Source organism: Ornithodoros turicata, chromosome 2 (genome assembly GCF_037126465.1).
Source record: "Ornithodoros turicata isolate Travis chromosome 2, ASM3712646v1, whole genome shotgun sequence".
Classification (NCBI taxonomy): domain Eukaryota; kingdom Metazoa; phylum Arthropoda; class Arachnida; order Ixodida; family Argasidae; genus Ornithodoros; species Ornithodoros turicata.
The window spans coordinates 44,710,820-44,734,432 of NC_088202.1; the positions used below are offsets into that span (position 1 = coordinate 44,710,820).

The following is a 23,613-nucleotide window of genomic DNA, read 5'->3' on the forward strand; positions in this document are numbered from 1 at the left end:
ATTCCATTGTGTAAACAGTTGATTGGAAATTTCTTGGAAATTTGTAATCATTTTTTTTTTAATATTTATTTGTCAACCTGTTTAGGTACCAAGTTGGAGATTTCAGTGGCCAGATCATGGCAGAAGTCATGGCAATGAAGAACTCTCGGCCTAGCTATATATCTGTAAATAATAGTCATGTGTCAAGGCAGGAAGCTAGGATATCTAAACATAGAGTGAGTTTTCTTTTCTTGTCCTGTGTGCTTCGCAAGCTGTTTGTCTAAAGGCTGGAAGGCTAAACATAAACCAAGACCTAGGATCTTGAAACATGGATGCATGTCTTAAGCACAGAAATAAGCCAGTAACATGCTGAAGTGACCATGTACTCCTGTCAGGTGGGCACACTTATACAGTCTTAAGTGTAATGGCCTTACAAAAAAGTTGTAGCTGAAATACGGCCTTAAATTATGTCAGGCTTCCAGATGGTATCCGTGAAAACGTTTTGCCGATCATGTTTACGGTGATACACACATTTGTAAACGTTGAATGGGGTTTGTGAAATCACATTTGTTCTCGCTATGAGTACTCGGAAACAGCATTTGGTTGGTACTTGGCCAATTTGAAAAGTACAACAGCAAATGAGATTTGTTTTAAAGCACTTTGGTGCTTTGTTGTGCGCACAAAGTTTTGGATGCAGACAACACAGAGAGCAGTAGTTTGAGGGTAATACTACAAGCTGAACACGCGAGATAGAATCTGAAGCAAGGTGCAAAAATGTGTCTGGAAAACTCCACATGTTGAAACCCGAAAAGGTCTATGGAACATTAGGTCTCATAAAAACATTTGATTTCGAATGGAGTGAAATCTGCGCCATCCTGTTCTTTGAGGTTTTGGCAGTTTCGAGGGAGCGGCGCAAACTCCTGTAGGAGCTCCGTTGCCCTTGCATCTCAGTTTCGTCACAAAGGACGTGTGGCTGACCGTCTGGTCAGAAGTTAATGACCGTATGCACTTAAGGCCGTAAGTGTGCCGGTCTGACTGGGTTAATCATGTTTGGAACGCATTCAAGTTGCAGGAGTGAAATTTACATGTACGATACGAGCTTTCCTAAAGTCTTTTTGCGCTAACTGTTGGCCTTGTTTTCGTACATTCTGTACCAAGCAGGGAATTGGCATTTGCATGACTGTTTTGCACATTGAGCAGTTTGGAATGTTACACATTTAGAGCCTTGTGTTTTGGGGGCTTAAACCTGGTAAAGTCTGTTTTAAACTCTGTTTTGTCTGTGGTAAAGTCTGTTGCATCATCCTCACTTAGGGTAAAACCAGAAAAACCCTGTAAACTAACTTACCAGTGTGCAAATTCAGCCGTGAATGCGGGCACTGGAGGACGCCAAGCACTGCGCATTCGGTGTAGCCGCTTGACATCTCATGTTCATCTGAGATGCAAGAAACACGTTTTTAAATTTTTCACCGGGAAACCTGCTTTTCCACCCAACATTTCCTGATTTTACCCTGTTTTCCAGCTCCTCAAGTAAAGTCAGACTTTTGTCCCCACGATTTAAGAAAAAACAACGTAAAACGCAAGAGTCTCTAATAGTTGTGCATGAACTAAAGTGATACTTTTGTAACCCAACACTCCAATCCAGGTGGAAGATGGCATTCCGAGGAAGAAGCGGGAGTATACCAAACGGAGAAATAAGGACGTTCCTAGTCTGTGCCACAACCAAGTCGGCTATCCTCGTTCAGACCTGGATCTAGCACTCTCAGACGTACCTTCCTCCGAAGACGAGGCTCTTTCTCCGGTACGACCTTTTCTCTTGTACTGTGTAAACCAGGATGTGAAACTCGGACATGGAGCATGAGATCACATAATGAGCATGAAGTTTCCAGGAAATATTTTTTCCCCAATTCAGGGGGTTAAAAATCGGGGAAATAACATGTGCTCTAAATGCATACGAATTCGGGTAGAAAAACTTTCAGTATGCTAATTTCGGGAAAAATCTGGCTCCTCAAACGAACTGTACTGGTTTGGTGCAAACGGTGATGAACGGTGAAGCCGAACAAGCTAGTGTGCATTCCTACAGACGTTTCAGTGAGGACAACTTGCCGGGGGGAAATTGGGTTGCACCTTAAAGAGGCAACCTTCAATTCGGGGGTACAGATTCACGGAAGAAGCGAATTAAGCCCCAAAATTCCAGCCTGTAATAACATACCGTAGAGGGACATTGAGTCTAGAGTTAAGTAAAAGCCCCAATTGCAAATTTAATGTTAAATGTGATTGCCTGTGTCCAATGAATGACTGCTCATTCCATATTGATCCCTGTTGATACACAGTGCCAGCTTTGTGATCATTTTGTTTGTGCCACACAACTGTTCAGTTCTAATTTTCCAACCTAGAGATGCAGACAAGATATTTGAAGCTACGCGTATATGGGGGTACAGCTTTCGCTTTACACTTGTACAGTCGCTGACCGATTTTTCGGACATGCTCGATTATTCGGACTCGTTCGCGGAACAGCCGCAGTCCCCACAGAGTATGTGTAAGAACGTCCAAAATTTTGGACACTGTACAGCCCCTTCGTTTGATATTTCGGACTCTGTTTTCCCAACCAGCGAATCTCTCTTGGGGGTGACGAAAAATATTGGTGTCATCCGAAATTCATATCAACAGAATCCAACCCACTAAAATATTGAGGCCAATATTGAGAAAATAGACAATGATTCTTTATTTTCCATTCCTCTGAGTAGAAGAGGTCTGTCGTAACGCTTCTGCGTCTTCATTTTTGGCCAACAGCATGATTCAAAAGGCCCTGCACTGCTGTCCGCTGCGAGTCGCGCGACAGTGCTGTAAAGCAAGCTTTACCTAAAACATGCAGGCATTAGGTGAAGTCGACTTGCAGAATGGTGATGATGGCGTTGCCTCCGTCAGCGTACAGTGACGAAATATCGCTTCGGGAAATAGAAGCTGATGTTATCAGGCAGAGCTGAAAATGTGTTAGGGAAGTATCGTCAAATTTTTTTCCAGCCTACTGTTGCTTAGTGAAGTTGACTTTGAAGCAAAATTAGTTTTTTCGGGGAAACAAAATAAATTTTTCGGAGTGCTCGATTTTTCGGACTCTTGCACGATCCCCGCTGAGTCCAAAAAATGGGACAGCGACTGTATTAGATGTTGGGACAAGTCCTGTTGTGAAAGAATTTCTTACTAAATGTTTTCTAATGTTATGCATGACTGTGTTCTTATAACTTTATTCTTCTAAAGGCCACATCACCTTCGGACAACGAGGATGAAAATGACCCCGATGGCCCATTCGCCTTCAGGAGGAAGAAGTACTGCAACTACCACGCTGTGAGTATGCTACTGGGGAGAATGAATCTGTTTAATTGCTCGTAAATTGCAAGTCTGCCCGAACTAAGAAGCCTTCGTTGCTTTCCTGCTGCACCAGATTGATCGACTTCCAAATTATGTGTATAGTTCTGGTGCTTTGGCTGTCCAATCTAACCTGAACGGTCCCTGTTCCCCCCATCTCATGATGCTCGTTGACTCAAAGTATTGAACTTCAACCAGCACGTATCGAGTGTATGTACATGTAGCGTATGCAGGTACCTTGTATACGGCGCATAATTAGACCCTGAAGTTTTCGGGTTTTATATTTTTCTAAATTCGGGGGGTAGAAATTGGGTCAATAAATTGATGTCGAAAATTCATGCAAATTGGGGCAGAAAAATTACCATAAGACTGAGTTCGGGGAGAAATCGGGCATTACTGTAGAATAAACGTTCACTGCACCGTTTATCCAGAGTGCTAGAAGTAAGGTGCAGTCGCATATTTTGTGAGAAACTAGTATGTCGATGCCTTGAGGTGCCTAGCCTAGGTTGCAGTTTTGCAGGTAGAAATCGGGTTTAACCCTAGATAGGTGAACCTCAATTCGGGGAAAAATCGAGTTTAACCCTAAAACATCAGGGTCTACGCATAATCAGCCTGCTGCTTCGTTGCTGAACTGCTCTTCCTGGTGGGGCATATGCTCTAAGTGTTTCCAATTGTTTGTGTTCGCAGCCACTTCTGGAGAGGCTGGGGAACTATCCCTGGTGTGGTCCCGAGGAAGGCGGACCTGGGGACAGGAAGTACAGATACTGCCTCACCACAATTACAATGCCACGGCCACAGTGTATAGGATTTGCGCGGCGAAGAATAGGAAGGGGTGGAAGGTACTTTCCTCAATCCTTTGTGGTGTTATAAATGTGGACTCTGTAAAGCAACTAGTTCACAACCAGAACCAAAGCTTAGAAAATGCTCTAACGTGCTGCATCATAATGCTCTAACGTTACTGTGCAGAATTATTCGCAGCCCTCCACTTATAATTGCATTTTATAACCGGGGCTTTGAGTGCAGGGATGTCTAAATCCCCTAGCTTTCTGTCGTGGAAAGTAAATTTTTCTGTGTTTTGCCCAGAGTGCATAAATTCATGCGGTACTTTGCCTATACAGTCAAACTTCTTTACAACGAAACTCAGGGGACAGCAAAAAAAATTTGCAGTAAAGGTATTTTCGTTAAAAAGAATGCCCATTATTGGACCTATAGGGCTCCAGCGGGACCGCAAAAAAATTTGCTGTAGTGGTATTTTCGTTAAAAAGGTGTTCGCTATAAAGGAGTTTGACTGTATAAGCAAATCTCAGTGTACCATTAGTAAAGCCCCTAGCTTTCAACAGTGGAAGATTAACATTTCCGTGATGTGAGATTTACAAATCTGCAGCAAAGCTGCAGCACTCTTCCAAGATCGCATAACTCTCAATATGCGCCCCCCACCCTATGTGCTTTTAGTGTACAGAGTGTACAAAGAAAATTAGACTCAACTCTGACAATTTCTCTCTGGGCATTCCAGTTGTAAAATTTTCCTTTGTCACGGCGCATTCTGCCAGCAGTACCAGTCATGTCAGGCATTGCAGTCACAACTATAATCGGGTTTAACCCGCTAAAGTGTCACAGATCGATTGAAATCCCTACACACCGCATTTGCTCGCATATTTGGACGCACTCTCGTATTGAACGCACCCAAACTTAGGTGCCGAAATGCTGGTACTTTTTTATTCCTCGCACGTTGAACGAACCCGGCATTAGTAGCACGGCTGGATCACCTTGCACCAGCCAGAGTATTGCGCAGTTCACGAGATGGAGTGCCACTGACTGAATGCGACTGACATCTAGGAGTACAGTTGCTGACCGATTTTTCGGTCATGCTCGATTATTGGGGATCGTTCGCAGAACAGCCGCGGGTCCCATAGAGTTGATGTATGAGAACATCCAAAATTTCGTACTCTGTTTGCCCAACAAATTTCTGTCTTGGGGTGATGGAAAATATTGGTATAATCCGAAATTCGTATCAAACGGGATCAACCAACTAAAATATTGAGGCAAAAAAATAGGCAATGAATCTTCATTTTCCATTCCTCTGAATAAAAGAGGTCTGTCGTAACGCTTTCGCGTCTCCGTTTTTGGCCAGCTGCTTGATTCAAAAGGCCCTGCACATGCTGACCGCCCGCGAGTCCGAGACCGAGCGTGACAGCGCTGTAAAGCGAGCTTCACCTAAAGCACGCATGTGTTAGGTGAAGCCGACTTGCGGACTTGATGACTGCAGTGTACAGTGACAAAATGTCGCTTCGGGAAATTGAAGCTGGCGTTATCAGCCAGAGCTGGAAGTGCATTAGGAAAGCATCAACAAATTTTTCCAGCCTACTTGTGCTTAGTAAAGTCCATTTTGAAGCGAAATTTGTTTTTTCGGACTGCTCGATTATTAGGACTTTTGCGCGATCCCTGTCGAGTCCGAAAAATCGGACGCCGACTGTATCTCATCCACGCTTGATGGAGCAGATGACGATTTGATGTAGGAGAATTGTGACAATGAGGTGGAAGCGCGACGTTCGATTCTGGGGAGATCGCCGCGGATATCTTTTAATAAAACGGGAGTTAAGTGTACCTTAAGTGTTGGGTTCCAATTTTTCCCTGTGTATTGAACAGACACCCTCAGTGATGCGATGTTTTTGGGTAAAAAAATGTGCATCTTGTACGCGAGTAAATATGGTACTGTCACCGTCCGATTTTTCGGACTTGGCGGGAATCGCGCAGAGGTTCAAATAACCGAGCTGTTCTGAAAAAAAAAAAAAAGGAATTTCGCTTCAGTCTACTTTATTACGCACTAGTGGGCCATAAAAAGGTTGTTGACGCTTTCTTGACGGGCAGCCCTCCATCTCCGCCAGATAACATCAGCCTCCATTTCCCGAAGCGAGATTTCCCGAAGCCTCCTTCACTCAGAGAAATGGAAAATGAACAGTCACTGCCTATTTTCTTGCCTCGATTTTTATATTTGTTTTAATTCTCCTCATACGAAATTCGGATTATACAAATATTTTCCGGCGTCCCGAGGTATTGGTATGATGGAGATTTTACTGATGACGATGATTCGACGTTACGACAGTTCCTGCATATGAGATTAAGATTGTGTTCGTTTAGTCAACTTTCGCGACCCATGAGTCGGAAACGTGATGTACGAGAGCGACCGTCCTTTCGATGCGGATCGCCGGGAGTCTGCTCTCAAGCACCTCTAGTGCTGAATCCACGAATTTTAGAACTGGAGTCACTGCCACGGGGATGACCTCACGAGACCCGTGCCTCTGCATTGTCACCCACCAAGAGGCTACTCTCGAGCTGATCAAGTCCAATAAACGAACACAACCGAAGTGAACGGATGACATGAGTCTTCAGCAGGAAGTGAAACTTGAAGATCCTCGAATTTTTCACAGTCCTCGAAAACTCTTGCTTTCAGATCTTTTTCTTGTTCTCGTGGAGCTGCTAGTGCCAATTGGTGTATATCCAGAGTCAGAAGTATAGTTCTGAAACCACAGGAGTCAGCACTCTTTGAAATAGGAATCAGCAGCAAGAAATTAGCGGCACCATATGTTATATTACTCTATTTTCCTTTTTGTGCTGTGTTCTTTAACATTCACAGTCGTGTTCTTGAACTGATATGGACTACTTGACGGACAGACTTCCACAGCCGCGCAGTGAATTTGTCAGAGAAACCTACGAACCAAATTCTTCACTGTGTGGCAGCAGAAATTTGTCTGTCAAGTAGTTATTGCATCACAAACGAAAATATAACTGTCCTTTGGGGCACACACCCTGTATTCTAGCATGCGTGATACCTGCAGCTTATAAATTTTTGTGAAGTATTCAAGACCCTGGTCATAAACTGGGTTCCAAAGCCGCTTCATTACGTTTGCATCCACTTACGTTAAAACATTTGCTTTCTCAGGATCCTGCTGGACAGGGCATGGACACCACTGGACGACTACTGGCCCGACCTAGATGTTTCCCTATCTCAGTCCATGCCAAACGGACTTCCTCCTGGCAATGAATTCTTGGCGGAGATCAAGAACGAATGGTACCTATTTAGTTTTTTCAACCATGCATCCTAAAGTGTGGTACACAGGGAAATGGAAATTGTCTCACAACTGAAATTGGCTTGTACTCTCCTATCTTTTCATCAACTGCCATTCCTTCATACACCCCTACCTTTTGTCGTTGAGTGACAGATGCGTATACGAAGAGGGGAGTCAAGTCCTGTAGATCACATAAACAAAATACAGAAGCCGACACTGAAGATTTTTGTTTAAGTTTAATTTGTACAAGCTTTCGCGTGGAGGTCCACGCTTCCTCAGGTACGTACCTGAGGAAACGTACCTGAGGAAGCGTGGACCTCCACGCGAAAGCTTGTACAAATTAAACTTAAACAAAAATCTTCAGTGTCGGCTTCTGTATTTTGTTCGTTGAGTGACAGTAAACTTTGTTTAAAGGGACGGTCTAATCCGTTCTAGTCGATTTCGAAACAATAGCGTCATTTTATTCCTCGTGGACCACAGGCCATGGTGTCGATGGTCCCACACGAAATAGTGTCGTAGTTTGACTGGTATTCAATATAATTAAGGCCCCAGGTATTCCGCGAAATATCGTGGAATTCTTCCTTTAGCACGGAATCCCTTATTTTTAGTGGTGTGCGGATATTAGAGTTTGCGAATTTGAATCAAATATCAATCGCTCTAAGTATTTCATTCGCGAATCGAATACCCAATATTCAGATTACCGAACATCCGACTACTCGCTGAATACAAACGACACCTCCCGAGAGTGGGCTTCACCTGATGCTTCTCTGCATGAGGTGAAGCCTACTTTATGAAACTGCCATATGCTGCAGGACCAGCACAGACAGATTGTAGTTTAGCTTAAGATAACGTTAAGCCATGTTTATTGTGCATACTTCGCCTGAAGAAGGGGAGGCATCCCTCCCATGTGCACTTTAGTGGTGGTGGTGGGGGATTTTGATTTGATGTCTGGGAGTTTGCCTTTAAAGACTCTTAAATAATGCCTACAGCCGAGAAACAAACAGGGTGTCCTGTAAGTTCCACTGGGCATGTATTGTAAGCTCCTTCTTATAATCGTCCTATAAAGTTCCTATAAACTCTGTAGATGCTGTACAATCTTTAAGCAGGTATAAAATGATTGCAGGTGACAGACCTTTGTCTTTGTCAGAGGAGAGCACAAGATATCACGTATGTAATGCTGAGCCACAACAGTGCTTTCAATCTGTAATTTTATAACGTATTTTTGTTCCCACATTATCCAGGAAAATAAAGCGTTTCCCATTTCAAGCAGCCGTTGACTGCTTGCCGCAGAAAATCGTGGAATTTACAAGTCGGTGCCGCAGAATTTTGAATTTGCTGTAGCAGAAAACGAGGGGCCTTGGATATAATACATAACAAGACCAGACACAGGATGTTGAGAGTATGCTGTAATTCCTTCTATGGAAAAATGAGAAAACGTCACTCCCTAAGAACAAATGAGAGCGCGACCTTGAGAAATGAAATGCTGTGGTCGTGCGGGCGTCTAGTAGAGTTGCGGGGTGTTTGGACGGCGCCTTTCTCATCTGAGCACTGCCCTTTCGCTCCTCCACTTAGAGAGTGATGTTGCACCTCTGCAGCTGCGGAAGCAGCGCTGTTGATCTTTAAAATATGTTGAAGTTTTTTTTTTTTTTTTGTAAAGCTTTATCAGCCAAGAACTGAGCAGTGAGTGGCTGATTTGCATATGCTCATTAATTAAGTAAAAATCCTAACTTTTAAATTTTGCTTTATATCATTTGGGAACTTCCATTTTATGTATGGGGACCTTCAGCGAAAACTGTTCAAGAAAAAAAAAAAAAAAAACACTTCGACACAGTGATTTTATTTTTATTTTTTTTTCGTGTAATAATTGGTTTTGGTTTACATATTTCTTCGTAGGAGTAGCGTAACAATGCGCTCTTTCGCTCAACCATCCAGCGCAGAGATTGCGTGTTCACCCGTTCGGTTCGCACACGAGTGGTGCCATGAGTGAACTCTCGCCTTCCCATCTCCTTATCTACATTGGCTGCAGCATGTGCGCGTCGTATCGCTGGGTTGGTGTGGCAGTAGAATCTCGATTGTACGAATCTCTCGGGATGCCAGAAAACATTCGTATGATCCGAAATTCATATCAAAGGATTGAACCAAATATAAAATTTGAGGCAAGAAAGTAGACAGTGACTGTTCATTTACCACTGCTCTCAGTGAAAGAGGTCAGTTGTAACACTTTTAATGTTTCGCCAATGATGCCAGAGGATTCAAAAGGCCCAGCACGTGCTTTCCACCGGCGAGTCACGCAACAGTGTCGTAAAGTGAGCTTCTCCTAAAGCACGCAGGCATTAAGTGAAGCCGACTTGCAGAATGGTGGTGGCCTAACGTTGCCAGAAGTTGTCCTGATGCGTTCCCTCCATGTGTTTTGGTCGCTCTTTAACTAAGCCAATGTGACATCCCACAGCTTCACGGTTTATTGTTGCCAGGACAAGGAGGTAAAAGGTAAAAAGATAAAAACACAGATTAGGTGATGGGGTTACTGGTGCACACTCGCGTCACTAGAACGACTGCTGTCGCCTTCTCAGCTCATTCGTATTATCTGTAAAGGCAAGATAACACATTCATATCATCTAAACTGTAATACATAGGAAGAATAGGCATTCCGGCAGGGAATGGAAAATTTTTTTATCCTTGAGATTCTACTGTATTCATGTTTGTCACTATTATCGCAACGTACAAATTCAAGCACGCAACCTGCATTAGCTGGTATGACATTAGAAAAAGTGAAGATGTCAGATTTTGAAATACAAATCAAACATAAAAAATATTTGATTTGTATTTGAAATTTGGATATTTGCACGTCTCGAAAAAAAAAAAAAACTCATTGGCAATGGGGATTTTATCTGCGCATGCAGTGGCACTGCGACTAGCAGTGTTCAACTCAGCATCAACAAAAATTTTGACATTTAACTGAAATTTAACCAAACTGTAGGCCCCACACGAATCTTCAGAGTTTGTTGCCAATCAACTGAAGCCATGACTGTGGTAACAATGAATGAGGCATGTCGCATTTTGTTGGGACGGACTTTAGTGGAGGCTGTACACATCTACAGTGGGCTCCTGTTAAGCCGAACTCTCTTAAGCCGAATTTCCGGATATACCGAACAAATTACGGACATTTGTTTGTTTTTCCCATAGACGCCATGTAAAAAAAATCCGCTTAACACGAACAGACACCGCAGGCACTTCGGATAACCCAAACTTTTCCGGCGCCCGCGGCGTCTGTAAACGGGCTTCACCGCACGCACCGGAAGCGAAGAAGGCATGTGATGCGTGATGCTGTGCACACGGCACCTTCGGGGCTCAATTTCCACCACTCCTGCCACGCAGGAACGCTCTGTGGTCGTTTGGTCCCTATTTAGGCCTACCACACACAGCCTTTCCCCCTTTTGCAAGTGCACCATAACATGAAACCCAAACTTTGTGGTGTCTTTTGATGTGCAGGCAATCAGAATACCTTGACATCTGAATACGTTTGCTGCTTACAGTGCGGCACGTGCGATTGCGCAATTCGCGTGCAGTCGCAGGGGGAACTGCTGTTCGCGTGCTGTTAGGGCCCATTCTATCATACAGATTATTCTATCATGCAGCATTGGGCAACCAGCGGCTTAACGCTTCAGTAGGTGGCCAAACTGGCAGGAAGTAAATTATTGTATGCTGTCACGTTGCCAATATGCCGTTTCACAATTGCTACCCTGTTTTTGACATTTTCTATTACACTTTTGGGTCCTTCTGATAAGACGTACAAATTTCCGCGGTCCCCTCGTGTTCGTCTAAACGGGAGTTCACTGTATGTCCTAGTATTGATTTCAGTTAGCAAACACGTGTCAATGTATTCGCCGATGAGCTTAACAGCCTCAGAAAAGTGAAGCACAGAAATACAGTCTTATCGAACTTCCGTACCTCGGAACACCCGATATATATCGGTGGCTTCTCCCAAACTCTCGAGCGAACCAAACCGGAGCACTTCGTGATGTGGGGTCGGTTCGCTCGCATTTACATGGAGCGATCCCACCTTGCGCTGGATGGGAGCAGATGGGAGTTAGTGAGAGAGGAGGAGAACGTGCGCAGAGAAATTCACGCGGCGTCCCCTAAGGAGAGGAACTCGGTGCGCACCGAGGCGTTTACATGGGCCCTCCAAGCGAACCGAACCGACTCAATCCACCCCTCAGAAGTGGACCAAGTTGGGCCACATTTGGGAGCACTCCGAGGCGCTTACATCAGCGCACCGGGACCGCTAACCCTGTTCGGTTTCATTTAAGCAGTCCCATGTAAATGGGGTGATTATTTCCGGACTTCATTCCCACTAAGCTGTGTGCTAGCGACTGCAGCGGTATCGACAATGCTGTAGAATCTGCGGAACAGACTTATGTGGACATTGTGGTGGGCATTCCGACGAAGGGGGATGGGACCGACGGGGAGGAGGAGTTGCAGCCGCCACTAACAGCCACTGTGCTCGTTTTTAGCTGATTCGTATTCAGGTTATTCGCTGCTGCGTAGCAATAGAAGGCTCCGGCCTTTCAAACGTACATCATCGTGATAAGGTTGAAACACATATGATCAACTTCATGGCGCGGAACAATACACAAGCTAAGGTCACCGATTTTTGTGCTGTTATATAAAGTGTGTCTTATTTTTGCTACTTTTGTCATCTGTCATGACTACAGAGGGACTAGTGTTGTGCACGGGTGCTTCAGTCGCTGCTAATGTACACACACCTGATACATGGAATTATCGAGCTATTTTGCTATCGTTCGATATACGGGGTGTTTCACCTAACGTGATAAAAAATGAGGATTGTGGGACTTTCGGCAATTACCTTCTGGAAACTTTTGCCACCTTTGGGGAAGACTTTGGACAGTTTTTAATTGCGGGAAATTTATTTTTCTCAATTAAAATTTAAAAAATTGCCAAGTGAACCTCACTTTTTCTTTACACAGACACGAAGTCATCCACGGATAACCACTGTCCCAACAAAAACTATGCGCAGTATGAAAACAGAAATAGTCGGAAAAAAATAGCAGAAATTCCACTGTAGCCCCGCCTGCTTGATTAACGCAAAGAAGAGCTCAAAGAAAGTACGGAAGAGGAGGAAGTGTTCCTGCCTCTTGTTTTACCTTTCTTTCCCCTGCTTTGACCTTGATGTTGGTGACAAATGTCTTATCACAAAGATAACGAAACAACAGTCTCTTCACAAAGAAGGCAAGACACAATGAAGGCTGGGACACTTTCTCCTCTAGAGGCACCTTCTTTGAGCTGTTCTTTGAGACAATCAGGCAGGCGGGGCTAAAGCAGAATTTTTACTAATTTTTTTCGACTATTTCTGTTGCGATGCTACGCATGGTTTTTGTTGGGACTGTGGTTACCCGTGGAGGACTTCATATTTCTTTTTTTAAAAAAGTGAGGTTCCCTTGGCAATTTTCAAAGTTGATATAATGATACAATTAAAGGGAACAGTACAATGTGAATACAATACAATGAATACAGTTGAATGGTACAATTGAAAATAAATTCCCCCAATTCAAAATTGTCCAAAGCCTTCCTTAACGGTGGCAAAAGTTTCCAGAAGGTAATTGCCCAATTTTCCACGATTCTCTGGCAAGTACGTCGCCAGTTAGAATTTATCACTTCAGGTAAAACATCCTGTATGTGGGTTGGACTGTACCATGCAACCTCTCATTACGAAGACCTCTCCTAGATGGACTTTCCCGTACAGCGGACGGCTGAGATTTCCCAGGCGAACATTAGTGCTCTTACTTTAATGCCTCTCGCATGCGGACACCTCCCGTCAGCGGACAAGAATTCTGGTCCTGTGGGGGTCCATACTAGAGAGGTTTCACTGTATTTATGTTTGTTGCTGTTTCTACAACATACAAATTCAAGCACTCATCAGCTTGGTTGGCAGCTGGTAGATATTCGAATCAAATATTCTAAACGTATGATTCCTGCAAATATATTCCTGCACCTCTAGTAGAAAGCAATTCCAAAACTTGCAACCTGTGTGCAGTCACTGACACTGTTAGGCTTAATCGTGTCAGGGAGACGTGGTGGGATCCAATGTCACGCTGCACATTCTTTTGTCTGCATGCCTTTAGATGGAATAAGGCGTATATAGCTGAAATAAGCTTAATATCACAGTATATAAAGCTGGTTGGTTCTATCTTTATTTTTGTGTGCAACATCACTTGCTCACCGTGCAAACTTAGTTGATGTTTGAGACAAAATATCCCTGAAGTCAAACAAGCCTTTCTGACTGTCAGGGTATGAGTTTTCAGTAGTTTACTGTACTGTGAAGAGCACAAACATGTAACGCATCTGTACGATGCTGACTTGTAACCTGTGATTGCGAATTGACTAAGCTTGAGGGGTGCATTTCATCTTTACCAGCTCCTGATGAGCAAGGCTTCCTGCAGGTTACACTTCAGGCCCCAGCAATGCACAGCCGAGTCCTGGACATCTTCAACAGTGGCACCTCAGGAAGCATCAAATACACTACCTCCTCAGACACCTTCGCTTGCTGTCACGGGAACAGATTTGGAGAGCTTCCAGAACCACCAGGAAGAGTTGTTTGAAATGCAGCGGAAACAACTGGAAAGGTTAAAAGGAGCCGAGGAGTCTGGGAGTGGTGGCGGAGGGACACCGTCTGTGGACCGTGTGCCAACGCAGCCTGCTTCAAATTTCACCTTGGACCCAGCAAGTGTTGAGTTTGCCGTCTCAGCTGTGCGAAGTACGACAGAGTTCTCTGGCATCCTGAGTTCACTGACACCGCATGCAGACACTTTCTCACAGCCTGGGAATATGGTGGCTAATGGTCCCGATGGTGAGTAAGCCTTGCAGTTTGTGAATCCGGGAATATTGCGTGAGACTAAAAAGCCTCAAGTCCCAAAGGAAAGCATCTGTTATGCCTTGGAAGCAAAGCATAGTCCATTCATTTAGGCTGCATTAAAACTGCACATATTTTTTTTAAATTCAATTTCTTTGTTTATGGTTCTATTGAATAAGGGGGATATGTTTGATGGCTGTAAAATGGCTAAAATCTCATACCTACTATGTCTTAAGGTCTTGCCATTGTGATTTTAGAGGAAGTGTTCACCACACCTTGCATTTTAGACTATAGTTGTGTTCAACTAAAGAAAGAGAAGAAATTGGTCCAACTGCATACACTGTTAGAGATAAGGAGATGTAATAGCTTGCCAGGAGAAATACTGCAGTGCCACCATGCACCATCATTAGGGGAGGGCACTTTCTGCCGCAGCATAGTGTCGTGGCCAATCCTAACAGCCAATACAAAATCAGAGTGAGTATGATGGACTACATTGTTGTGCGCAGGAGGAACCATGATACTTGATGAATACTTTGAGATGACTCACTAGATTTCTTTTCCTTAAGTTGAACACGATTACAGCTAGGGCCTGGGGTTTCCGGGTTTTACCCGAGTTTACTAAGAGACAGCAACAGGATGAGCGCTGCTTGAAAATGGTTTATTGAAAAAACAACAGAGCGAGTGTGCCTCAGTGCTACAACGTACAAGGCTTCAACAGGTGTACTTGGCATGCACAAAAATTACAGGACCATTACGATTGTGTAACGCAAATTTCAATGGTAGCTGTTGTGTGGACGTTGACACTTTTATTTCCGATATATGCACACCTAACTGTAGAGTGACGTGTACTGCTTTGTGATCTGTGAAGTGAGTGTTGACGTGTAAAGCTGGGATTAGCAGGACAAAAATATTGCTAAAATCGGGACCGGAAACGCTGAAAAATAGGAGCACTTGCTGCTTTTTTTAGCTTAAAGTACTTCAACCTGTCTTGCATCACCGAGACCAATGGTTTTGTGATACAGCCACAGCGATTTCCCCCGGAACCTTAGCGGCAACAGCTTCCGCTGTAAAACAAGTTGAGCAGGGCAAAGAGGGTATCGCTGTTATGTAATCAAGAAAGGAAGAACAGACAACGAAGGAATAAACAGGAAGGTTACCTGTCATTGCGAGCACTTAATCTCTTTATCCAGCACGTGAGCAGAAGCAATACTTACGCATGTGGTTTTGCCAGACCTGTGAATTGGTTCCGCATCTACAATTTCTTTTTGCAGCTGGTCTTTGCCGTGGCCGATAATATATGTCCCTGTTTAATCCATTGTTATCTGATCTTCCTTTGTTGATTATATATGACAGCGAGACCATTCCTGTCCTGCTCAACCTGTTTTCGTGCATGTCAAGTACACTGTTGAACCTTGTATATATATAGTTGCACTGAGGCACACTCGCTCGCTATTGTTTTTTTAAATGAAACAGTTGAAAGTAGTGTTTGTCCTGTGGCTGCTTTTTCCTTGTGCTAGTCTTTTCCTGCGCCGCGCTATTTCCGCACTGCTAGCTCATGTCCTACTGCGCTTTGTGTTCTGTGGTCCACGCTATGGTCGGCCACGGCATGGGGCACCGTTCCATCTGCTGCACAGTTGAGTTTGCTTCTAAGAAGTCTCTCAATATCAGCATGATATACTGTGGAGCGTTGACAGCAACAAAGAACTGTTTGCGAGCGACAAGGGCTGATGCTGAAGCAGAAGTCAACGTCACTTCAGACCTTGCTTCTATTTTTCTGATTTCCGAAACTTGAAAGTTGCACGTTAGAATCAGGGGCACATTGGAAGCAGGTGAATATGGTTCTCCTAATAGTCTTGTGATTGCCATCAAAGTACACCTGTAGAGGCTCACTGCTTGGACAAAGCCACTGTTGAATGATGTTCCGGTCTATCCTTGCGTTTTCTGACCAAGAGCGAGGGAGGCTCCCCCTCCTGGATGTGGGCCAGTTGGAGGACGCGGAGGGCAAGGACTTCCCAAGCCTCTGCTCTTGCCTAAGAGATGGCGTAGCGTTACCTTTGTTTTGCATGTCGCAAGGCTTTTGCCATGGCGCACCAATCTAACCAACTTCTTCGCCGTCCATTAACCAGCAGCTGCCGCTGTTTTGCCTGCCGAAAGGCTTCTGCCATGGCGCACCAATCTAACCAACAGCTTCGCCATCTGTTAACCGGCGTACGCTCGACTCCCGCTTGGCCTCGTTCCGACGTTGACGGACGGCGAAGTCATTGGTTAGATTGGTGTGCCATGGCAGAAGCTTGTGACACTCGAAACCACAGTAACGCTGCGCCATCTCTTAGGCAAGAGCAGAGGCTTTGGAAGTTCCTGCCCTCCGCGTCCTCCTAATGGCCCGCATCCAGGAGGTGGAGCCTCCCTCGCTCTTGGTCAGCAAACACAAGGATAGTCGAATGATACAGCATTTTTTAAATAAGAGTAACATTACATATGACTTGTGCATGATGCTCTGTTACAACAGGATTATTGGGAGCAGTTCGAGGAAATGACATTGAGAGGGGCAGCTTGAAGGAGGTTAAGATGGAGGCCCTGCCTGAGGTGGAGCCATGCATCCCGATGGTGCCGTCCACTGACCTTGGAAGCAAACTCCCATCTTCACTAGCGGACCTTCGCTTCCCCCTCTTGGAACAGAATGGACAAGAAGCCAACAAGTAAGCCACACATACATCTCAGGAAATAAGTGCGCTTGGACGCAGAAAGGGTACAACTGCTGCACCTGTTGGTCGTTCCTGTCTAATGCTGTAAAACTAATTTTGCATTTCCAATTTTTTAACAAATTTTACGGACACACAGACCTGTTAAACTTTATGAGTTCCAGGTGCTAAAATTTGTGGTTTGATTGGATTACTTCGTAATTAGAGAATGAAGTTTTAGGGTTTAACCCGTTTCTTCTCTGAATTTGCACCCCAAATTGAAGGTTGCCTCTTTAGGGTGAAACCAGACTTTTACCACTGCAAATTGCCCTGACTGAAGCGTCTTTAGGAATGCACACTAGCTTGTTTGGCAGCAAACGCAGTTACATCACTGTTTGTACCAAACCAGTACGATCTGTTTGAGCAGTAGAGCCCGGTTTCCCCCCGAATTTAGCATACTGGAAGTTTTTCCGCCCGAATTCGCATGAGTTTAGAGCAAATATTGATTTTCTCGATTTTTACCTTCCGAATTGGGAAAAAATATTTCCCGAAAACTTCAGGCTCTATGCATAACATGCACGATGCTGTCAGCTTTGCTACTATTTATCACTATTTTGCGTAATGCGTCCTCATAACAAGCAAACACACACAGGAGTGGCACAGCTACTCCCGACCGTAACAGTTACGTATGGTTGTGCAACGCTGCGTCGGGAGTTTGGTTGGGAGAGGGAGATAGGGGCAGACGATCAGGCTAGAGCGCGGTTTCGACTTGGGCTCTAGCGGTCAATCTGTCTTTGTACGTGCACTTGCGTGCAACACACGCTCGGAGATACAGTCGAGCCCGTTTATAACTATATTGACGGGAACGCGAAATTTGATCATTATATCAGAGTATCGTTAGAAACGAGATTTCGAGAAATTGCCGCTCGAGTTCGTGCAAACAAAGTAGATCGCCACAAGTTGAACGCCGCTGAACATGCGCGTTTGTTGGGAGCACAGAAGCATTTTATCTAGCTGACTCAGCTGTGCGTCGAAAGCTTTTGATAACATAACCGCCGATATCGTGTGAGGCGCCGCACGTTTTGAGATCGACAACCTCATTCATTGCTCGTCATCCAATGCCGTAGTCATCATAATTCTCACGATCGGGACTGCGAGGTCCATCAGAATGCGCTTCCGCCACGGGTAATCCTTCGACGCGTGTTTGGGTGGTGACACGCAACTGTCTGCCAATACACGTTTTCGAAGCCGCGGCACTTCACAACGCGGTTCTGCACCAGTACGAAACCCGTAAAGCGCATGTAACTTGGGGTCGAGCAACGCGTCTTGCCTCGTCAAAAAGCGTCTCGGAACCGCGGACGCCATCGTAGCAAGCACGCAGCAAAAGAAGAGAAAAAGGTTGAAGACGAGAGACCGATGTGGAGAGGGAGCAACCTCCTCTACTTCTCGCAAGCTCCTTTCCGCCCCTTCCGCCCTTTCGAAGTCGTGTGCCTTGCAATGCATGTATCCAATCCCTGGCAGTCATGCGCGGACACACACATAAATGGGATTATGATGAGCTGGTTCATTCTCCGCCGTTATGGCGGTACAGTGCCCCATTGCGCTTGTGGAAGGGATGAGAAAGTGATGATGATGGAAAAGTGTCCGGTTAGACGCGGCGATCGTTATATCGATGTTTTGTTTACATGTAGTTCAATGGGAGAGATGACGGGAACCAACAATTCGATCACAATATTGGAGTTATCGTTCTATCGAAGATCGTAATAAACGGGCTAGACTGTATTCGAAAAGTACCGTATTTACTCGAATCTAGGCCGACCCCCCCGAAAATCTTATCGCGGAAAAAAAAAAAAAAAAGATTCAAGTGCAGGCCGAGTGTAACTGACAATTTATTGTGCTCTCAACTATGCTGACTCACTGTCTTCACTGCTATCGTCGCTCGAGTCTTTGTCACTCTCGTCTTCCCAAAGAGCACTGTCCTCAGTCCCGTCGAGCGCGTTCAACAGCAATTGCGTCCATCAGCTGTACAGCACAACATTACCGTCGAACGCTGTTTTTCATAACCCGCTGTCCGCAACTTGACCTCCCTGGCACCCTTTTCGTTGACTGTGCACGCAATCGGCATGTCGAAGTAAACGGGAGTTTGATCAGCATTGCCGATGTGCCCAAGAAGATATCCCTTTTCTTCCCTCTTCTTGATGATGAACCTTCGGAACTGGACTAACCGCTCCTCGAAATCTGACGGCAGTTTTTGGCAAACCGATGTGCGTCGTCGTAAAGCGAATCCGAAGCGTTTCATAAATCGCTGGAGCCAACCTCTGCTGGCCTTAAACACGGTACTGGGCACAGCTCGTGCTTTCGCAATCTCCCTCGCCTTTGCTTGAATGGTTTCAGTGGTCACGGGAAGTGCAGCTGCCCTTTGTGTCTTGATGAACTCTGCAACCTCAGTTTCAATATCGTGATGTCGGCCTCTTTGCGGTCCGGTAAACGCCATCCTCGATGCAGCGCAGCTGAACAGTTTTTCGCGTTGCCTTCTCCACCGTCGCACATTCTTTTCATCCACTCCGAAGTCCCGCTGGGCTTGTAGATTCGATGTCTGCTCTGCTGCCAGGACGACTTTTCGCTTGAAGGCTGCAGGGTAGTGGCATCGCTTGATTGTTGGAGCCATTTCTGCACGTTGTCGAAACCATGTGTTGCGAACCGTAACTGGCCGGCAAGACGCCGACGTGCACGACATTATTTATGGCACCGTTGGGGGCGCTGGCGCTCCGACCCGATGGCGGCAGTGAAAAGAGTAAACAACAATGGCGGCGTCAGAGCCGGGGACGCCGAATCCTCGTATCTAAGCCGACCCCCCAGTTTAACATCCCATATTTTTTAAAAAAGTATCGGCCTAGATTCGAGTAAATACGGTATTTGAAACTTTCGAGTAGCATGCATGATTCCACCAGCCCGCGGATGCTCCAATAGCCGTAACTGTCCAGGGAAAATGGCGGGCCTCCAAAACGTGACCTCCAAGAGCCATTCGCAGCGCTTGTCACCTCACAGCGCCTCACCTCGCCTCTCACCTCACCTTTGCGCGTTCTATTTCTGTGCTTGCTGCTAACGTCAAAATTTGTTGCTCAAAAGTTAAACGAAAAGTGGTGAAGGTTTATGAACCATAAATTTATTCGCCTTCATGAATTGTCTGGAAAAAAAAAAGTAACACTACATGCACATGTGTGGCGTGAGGCTTTTCTGGAGCATTACGTGTTTCAACACTGCAGAGTAGTTTAAGCAAATGGCAGTCCACATATCCAATAGGTACAGGCGAAGTTTCTGGCCATAGCCACGGGAACACAGAGGTGTTTCCTTTCGGCCAACACGGGGAGCTGTTCTTTTGAACCCAACTCTGGCACGAGAGGCAATCCAGTGTGAAGTGGTCGCCGCACAACAGTCTATTATTGAGAGCTCAGTCTGCCAAGTTATTCAGCTGTTAACATCGGTTGTTAATGATAGTTCGTCACAGTTTAAATCATGGGTGTTCAAAGCCACCAAAACTACCCTCAGGTGTCCGTGAGTACAAAGATTAACGGTCGGAGAAGACACAAGCAAAAGCATGGAGACTCGAACAGGCGCGTCTGGACACTCCTTCTGTCTCCAACCCAATGTCCCTCCTGAGTCGAATGATTCTCGCCCAATCGGCACGAAGGACACTGACATTAATGTTCTTACGGCAGATCAGCAGCAAGGCAGCTAGTGCAGGCAATAGCAGGTCTTCTTGGCTTTTCCACCAGTGGCGATGTTGTTTTCGAAGCGGCGCTTGCGGCTAAGAGTCCGACTGCCGATTCCACTGCGGATAGTAACTGAATAGCAGGAACTGCTCAATTCACATTCCAATAGTTTTTGAGTGTTCACACTGGCCTATCTGCAAAAAAAAAAAGAAAATGTGCAGTGGAGAAAAGAACAGTTGTGGAAATCTCTCAGGCCCGGCATCACCAATGCTGGTTAATTTTGTTCTAGGTTCAAATGTCAATCGGCGTTGGTGAAACCGGGCCTCAGTATTGCCTGTGACTAGAGTAGATCTGGTAGAATATTGGCCCTTAGTGGTATGCAGATGCACTGAATGTAACACAGGTGTAGCCATCCTCATAAAAAAAGTCTGGTTGTATCCGGTTCATATTAGGTTGCACACAGAATGATAACTGTGCTGTGTATTGGCATATATTTATGATGATCAGCTGATTTTATCTTTTCTTTTGCCCCTTTTTTTTTTTTTTTTTTTTTTTTTTTTTTTTTTTTTTTTTTCATTACAACCTAGGAAACATATTTTAGATATTTGCAATTTTGCCCCTACCGTAGGGAATATAGAGGGTCCCCACCGAAGTACCTGTGGTATTCCACGGGTGCTACATGTTTCGTGATTGGAACAAGCACTAAGAAATTAGATGCCGCCCCTGATCTTGGCCTACCGTACAGTTGTAACACAACGTTTTTTTCTTTCCTTTCAACTTAACAGGAACCGTCGTGACTTGGGCTTGCCAAGGGTGAAGCTGGAGCCAGTGACGGGGGACGCAGTATTACCCGCAGACGTGACCTGATGTCTTGAGCGCAAGCATCCGCGACCTGACTAGTGTGTGCCTGGAAGGCACCTGTCCTCCTCATCCTCCTCCGTATCCCAGCCAATCAAGGGCTCAGCAACACTACTGCTCAACCACTTCTTCTTGGAAGGGAGGATGTTGCCCCGTGTTCCTCAGTACTGGACAAAAAGTAAATCTGCCTTTGTTCCCACTGCCACCATGGGAAGAGGCAGAGCATACGCAAGGTTTTCGAGATGATGTCCCCAGTTCGGCTTGAGCGGAAAAACAAAACAAAAAAAAGCATGGGGCACGAGATACTATAAAAAAAAAATTGTACTATTGGTGGGAGAAAGGTGCTCTGCGGTTGCCTTTCAGTTGAAGTGTCAAAGAAAACTAACCTTGTTGCACTGCTGGTGTGGTAGGGCACTAGCAAAAATTCCTTTCAAGTCCTATGGCAAAGGAAAGTACAGGTGTCTTTGTTTCCGGTGCTTCCCATTGGCTGTGATCATACTGATGCCTAAAAGATGTCTCAAAAAAGATGCCTTCTAGATATTTGGCCTGTAACATTATTATCGTGGCTAGGAGGGGTTATATTTTGTTACCAGTATATTGCAGGATGTTTTTTGCACCCGTAAGCGTTGGAAGTGAGGTGTTCCAAGTTTTTCGGGTGAGAGTGGCTTGCTGTGAGGACATGGGGCTTAGTCCTGAAGTCGAAATTCTCTGACAACTGCGTGGTGCACTTCGCTGTCGGTGCATAATGACGGCCTCTTTTGGCTTCGTTCTGTAGCTGTGATAATACCTCAAGGGGTGCCCCCTTCATTCTGTTGTACATGGTGTGCTTTATTGTGTGTATGTACATTCAATGGTGTTCTCTAGTTGATGTGTGCATGCATGTGTGGAGGCTCTGAGCCAGAACAAATTTCTCGGGTGTACAGATGAAACAGTGTACAGAAAGAATACATCACAATCATCATCAGAATACGTGTGCAGAGCTTGCCTGTTTCTGTCTTTAGTGTTGTAAGTGACTTGGAAAATCTTTTAGGGTGTACTATACCATTGAATGGGGTAGCAGTGTGCTTGACGCTTTTGTGGTGTATTGGCATGGCTATGCTGGAAGTAGTGCAATACAGAATAATCTGGTATGAAAAGTATAGAAGTACGTTTTAAAAAATGTCACGGAACTACTGAAGGTCAATACAAACTTTGGTACTATTGGACAGGCTCACAGGTAATGGCACTCACATTGTAGAAAATATATATTAAAAATGTATTATTGGCCATGCATGGTACAGACTAAATTTAGTTTTGGGAGGGGGGTGTATTTGTGGGATGCTCCTGGTATTTAGATGGCCATTTTTAATACTCTGGAGTGAAATTTGTAATTTAAAATTCATGTCAGTAGCTGTGGAAGTACAACTTTGGTGGCTGTGCACACTTCATGAGCTGATATCCTATTTGTAGTTAAGTGGGCATATGGCTGTATATGTGTACATAATCTGGCAACCAACAGAGCTGCGAGTATGGAGCACTGTTTCACCAAGGTGCTGCGCCAGCATTTTTTTTCCTTCGGAATGTGCGTTTTGTACATATGTATCTCTTGCACTGTTCATTTGTGGTGGCTTGTGTGAAAAGACTTTTGTTAGGAAACTTGTCATCTCTGTATCATAGTTTTGTATTTACTTTAACGACATTGCAAGGAAAGATATCATTGTAAATAGCACAGTAGCCCTCACGGGATTAAATATGATCTAACCATTCATTGAACAACATTCACATTGCAGTTATTCTACTTTTTCTGTTTCGTTCCCTACAAGTGCAAAGCGAAAGCAGGTTCAGACCAAAGATCAATACGTGGGAAGCAAGCTGAACACCTACAGGGAACCTGCATTCTGCCTGGTATTAGAAGTTAGGGAAGACATTGTAACGAAAAGTAATGGCCAGTTCACACTGTTGCGTTCATGGCTGCACTTGCGTGTTACATCCGCTGACAGCGAATCATTGCAGCGGAACGTCCTTTCCGGATGGAACAAAGGTACCCGTAAGGCGATGTATGCAACCGTAAACGCAGTAATGTGAATCAGCCTTAAGTCTGCCTA

At 44.9% G+C, this 23,613-nt stretch overlaps 1 protein-coding gene across 1 annotated transcript in view; it reads left to right on the forward strand.

The window, feature by feature from the left end:
* The window catches only part of LOC135385345 (enhancer of polycomb homolog 1-like), a 41,549-nt gene extending 18,263 nt beyond the window's left edge, over positions 1-23,286 (forward strand). The window contains exons 8-15 of the mRNA XM_064614621.1: positions 86-215; positions 1,622-1,777; positions 3,235-3,321; positions 4,030-4,181; positions 7,283-7,411; positions 13,868-14,274; positions 16,787-16,976; positions 21,457-23,286. Coding sequence (XP_064470691.1) covers positions 86-215; positions 1,622-1,777; positions 3,235-3,321; positions 4,030-4,181; positions 7,283-7,411; positions 13,868-14,274; positions 16,787-16,976; positions 21,457-21,538 — 1,333 coding nt within the window. The 3' untranslated portion in view covers positions 21,539-23,286. The remainder of the gene's footprint in view (positions 1-85; positions 216-1,621; positions 1,778-3,234; positions 3,322-4,029; positions 4,182-7,282; positions 7,412-13,867; positions 14,275-16,786; positions 16,977-21,456) is intronic.
* Positions 23,287-23,613: the final 327 nt, after the last annotated feature.